The 4,829-nt window shown below is 31.7% G+C and overlaps 1 protein-coding gene across 1 annotated transcript in view; it reads right to left on the reverse strand.

Annotated features, from left to right (window-relative positions):
• The window catches only part of LOC109837198 (thioredoxin-like 3-3), a 5,088-nt gene extending 2,643 nt beyond the window's left edge, over positions 1-2,445 (reverse strand). The window contains exons 1-2 of the mRNA XM_020405333.1: positions 2,200-2,445; positions 2,095-2,120 (exon numbers count right to left, since the gene is read on the reverse strand). Coding sequence (XP_020260922.1) covers positions 2,095-2,120; positions 2,200-2,301 — 128 coding nt within the window. The 5' untranslated portion in view covers positions 2,302-2,445. The remainder of the gene's footprint in view (positions 1-2,094; positions 2,121-2,199) is intronic.

Below are 4,829 nucleotides of genomic sequence, written 5' to 3' on the forward strand. Positions count from 1 at the left end.
AGCAATGTTTAAAAGAGCGAAAGCGCAAAGCAAAGCGCTAGACCCTTTGATGAAGTGAGGCGCAAGCTTCAAAGGGTGAGGCGTAAGCTTCATGAGTTTAACTATTTTAATTTTAAATTTGTAAAAATTATGAACATATAATATATACTGGTGTAATAATTTACAAATATATACATTCATGTCTTGATTAATAAATAAGAATTAAATATGTGAAGTATAGAAACGAATCACAATAAACTAAGCTACATGCATAACATATATATTTTATTTACACTCAGATTGTCACATTCTAAATACATAAAGGCATTTTAATGTTAGTCAAAAATCCTCTTATATCTTTCTATCCCGTCTAAAGCGTGTGCTTCAAAAGAAAAGCGCTTAATGAAGCGCGAAGCGCACACTTCAATTATGCTTTAAGCGATGAGGTGTAGGCTTCAAAGGATAAATAGCTTCACTCTTGAGTTTCAAAGTGTTTTGCCCTCAAAACGTTTTGAAAAGCTTTATCAAACATTGATTTTACCCACCCATGTGCAAATTGCAGTTAATACTGTTAGTGGTATTTTTTTTTTTTTTTTTTTTTTTTTTTTTTGTGGGGGGGGGGGGGGGGGCTCATAACTCCTAAACTTAAGGAGGGTTTTCTGATATTTTGATATTTATTCAGGATCATCTAATAATCATCGAAAGTTAGGGTGGGTGGGTGGTTCTGAAATTTGGCCTAAATTCAAGTTTTCCCCCTCTATAAGGTGGGTGAAAGCCATCTTGCTTCATTTATTTTTCATGATGCCAGAACAATACATGGATATCAAAGGTCATTTGAATTGTTGACTCATATGGTGATGGTGTTCGGTCTACATTCACTGAACGCACAGAAAGTCATATCTAACACCAATTATCTACATATAGTAATGCATCTGGTGCACCTAGTATTTATACTCTCATGATTCTTCACCATCCTTGTCAACTCCAACACCAACAGAAAACTTTCCTCTACAACTTAGCAAATCTAAATCCAAAATAAATAACCAAGACATTGTTGCTATTGCTGATATAGGCAAGTAATATTTATATTATCTAACATTAAGCATGAAATGTCCTAATCTCAAGCGTCACCACATCCACATGAGAGCACAAACCCACTAAATAGGCCTTATATTGGTCATGCTACAATTTCTAGACTGATTACTTCTATACATAATGGTATTATTGAACCAAACTCAAAGTATGTCAACCTGGAGATATCTTCATTCTCTAAAGACTTAAGTATCTGGACAGACTATACTGGCCTTTTCACATTCTGGTCGATGAGCCAGTATGTAGAACTTTCTGCTTTGTGTTATAATCATTCATGGGACAAGAGGGCATGAGCATACTTGGTCCAACTTGGGTTTTGCACAAATCTCAAAACTGATGGATCCATTGATCAACTTAAGGACCTACTACTAAATTTAAGCAAGAAACCTATTATGTTATGATTATGTGAAGAACTTCCATTTAGACTCAAATGAACCATATAATAAACTATATCACACTTCAAATGTTAAATTTTTTAAACATGTTGTCCTATTGTAACGATGTAGCATAATGACGCATTCCATGCATTAAATAATTGTTTGATATAAAACAACAAAAATCAAAGTAGGCAGCAGAGTTAAAATATAACTTTGATAAAGAGGAAAATATGAAATCAAAATGATTCATCAATATTCTAGCAAATAATCTCAAAAATGTAGACCCAAATAATTACATCCTAATGAGGGAGGTGCCTTTCAATTGTGTTTCATACTCTTGCTCGAGGAGGCTAATTACAGTTAGAAACAACATTTTCAATCATAGCAAAAAAATTTAATTTAATTTAAAAATTAAAAAACCCTTTCATAAGAGGAGATTTGAAGCTGGCAAGTAATTTGACATGCAAGTCAAGTGATCATTCTACATGTCCTCTTGCGTCCTATATTTTCATATATTTAGCAGATTGAGCCATCAAAATCCAATAAACATCGGACTTCTTTATTTCTCAAATTAAAAAGAATAGCCCCTTTCTAATTTGAATAGTACCAAAAGGGTTTTTGACAGAAGGAAAGAATCAGTGCTTACCATGAAGCGCCATAGTTGATCACTGTCTGGAAAAGAAATCAGAAGAAGCATCAGATAACTGTAAGCACAAAGAAAACTGAGAGGGAGAGCGAGATTCGTACTGACTAGGGTTTTAGAGGTTCTGATGTCCTGCAGGATCTCCTTGAGTTGATCGTCGTTTCTAGCAATCTTCAGGTTGCTCGCCTTCTCCTTTGATTCCTCACCCATTTCTCTCTCTCTCTCTCTCTCTCTCTCAATTGGGTGAGTAAACAGGTCCGGTCTAACTCGGATCGGCCGGTCTAAATTCGGCACTGTTCGTTGCAGTGATAAAAAAAATATTCAAATAGACAAATTCCACATACTTATTGCTTAATAAAAATCGAACAATTGATATTAGGGCCTGTTCGTTTGCCTTAAAAAAATGGGAAATCAAAGAAATAGAAAACTATTTCTAAAAAAATGGGTTTTTGAATTGTTTGGTTGGCTAAAAAAAAGGGAATAAAAGAAATGGAGATGAGATGAGATGAGTTGTCACATTATTATTGGATGATGTGAGTGATTTTTTAAAAAAACTAGTTTTGATGTTGTTCGGTTGGCGAAAAAAATAAGGAAATGGATTATTAGAAACATATTTCCTGTAGTTTTGTTGTTTTCTTTTGTTTGGTTCATTCTTAAAAATAAGAAATGAAATGAGATGAGATGAGTTGTCATTGTATTATTGGGTGATGTGAAGAAAGATTAAGAAAAGTGTTTTCACAACTTTTTGGGATGAAAACAAAGAAATGAAATGTTAATGAGATGAGGTGAGTTGTTATAATATTTTATTCGATGATGTGAGTGATTTGAAATGATGAAAAGAGATGAGTTGAGTGATGTTTGGATAAAAATAATATTTTATTAGATGTGATGGATGAGTTGTTAGATGAAAATAATATTTTATTAGATGTGGTGGATGAGTTGTTAGATGAAAATAATATTTTATTAGATATGGTGGATGAGTGGTTAGATGAAAATAATATTTTATTAGATGTGGATGAGTTGTTTGATGAAAATAATATTTTATTGGATGTTGTGGGTGAGTTTTAGGGATGGAAATGGAAGAAATGGATTATTTTGAGATTTCCACCTTTTCCATTTTCATTTCTTGGTTTTTAGGAAATAAACGGACATGCCCTTAATATATTTAAATAGATGTTAAACCGTGTTTGCTTCTTCGTGGTGGGCCTGGGTTCGACTCCCGTGTACGCCAAAGGCGTGATCAATTTTAAAAATTTGTTAAAATCAATCAACTCTCTGTCAATGTCAGCAATGCACACTTCACACTGGATTGTCAATCCTGTAGAACTAATTACCCCACTAATCACATATGATTAGTGTAGCCTACTAATCACAAGGGATTAGCAATCATATAGATTCTCAAAACTATTTTTTTTAAATGAACCAATTTCTAGATTGCTAACTTAGAATATTAAATTATAAATAAAAATTTACACATCTTCGTGAGTTTAGATTTTGGCTTATAAAAAGGGCACTCAAAATGTGGGAGTGTGTTAGAATATAAAAGTATAAAACATCAGCTCTCACCACAACTTCGGAGTTTTTACGTAATAATTAGAGGTACTCTAAAACCGACGCATTGAAAGTTGATTGATTTGATAAATAAACATTAAAATATAGTTAGAGAGAATTTTATAGAACTGTGGTTTTGATTTATTTCAATTTTTTCTCCTGTTGAAAAACTTTTCCAAATATATTTGGTAAATTAAAAAAATTAAGGTTTGGACAATTGACGGAAAATTTCCTAAGGTCTTAAAAATGATATTCAATCTTCTTAGTTTTCATTAATTAACCTGAACGTTAAATCTAATATCATATGATATAATATGCACTCGCATATAAATATGTACAGGATTATCATATTGAAATTTGCTGATCAGCATAAAAAATGATGATTTACAATAAAAAATTTTTTGATTAATTGAGTTGAAATTGAAAGTGAACGGTTTAAAATGTAACTTTTAGAAGCTTGGAAAATTTTCTGCAATTTACCCTCTCAACTTCGTGTATTCAGAACAATATATCTCGATGTGATAATCGTTTATCCCAAATAGAAATAGACACTGGCCATATTTATATAACTAGTTGGATTACACGTGCAATGCACGTGGTAAATTGTTTTATTTATTACTTTGTTATTGATTCGTTTTATTAAGATTTATTTAAATTAAACCATGTATCAAACATATGGATAGAATTTAAAAATTAAAAAGGATGTATCAAACATATGGATAGAATTTAAAAATTAAAAAGGATTAAATAGATTGTTTGCGTCCTTAACAATAGAAAACAATGAATAATTTTATTAAAGATTGTTTGCGTCCTTAACAATAGAAAACAATGAATAATTTTATTAAAGAATTTTATTTGATATACACCACTGAGTTTCAATCAACCATCTTACAAGAATGAAATTCAAATGTAGCATAGGTCTACTGAAGCTAACTTATCACTGGCTAATAGCAATGACATATAGAACTATTGACTCATCAAAGCTTCTTTTGAATCATTTGCTACTCGAGTTTTTAGTAAGCTGGCTGCATTTTTGGCTTGTCCTAATGCATGGTGACGAGAAGGCTCTGTTAAGCAACCACTTGTTCTCCTTTTTTTACCACCTAAATGAAAGTTTTCAAGTACGAAATTTAGTAATTGCTAATCTAGAAAATATTTTTTGGCAGTAGTTAATAAAATGAAGATAT

Source organism: Asparagus officinalis, chromosome 4, assembly GCF_001876935.1.
Source record: "Asparagus officinalis chromosome 4, Aspof.V1, whole genome shotgun sequence".
NCBI lineage: Eukaryota > Viridiplantae > Streptophyta > Magnoliopsida > Asparagales > Asparagaceae > Asparagus > Asparagus officinalis.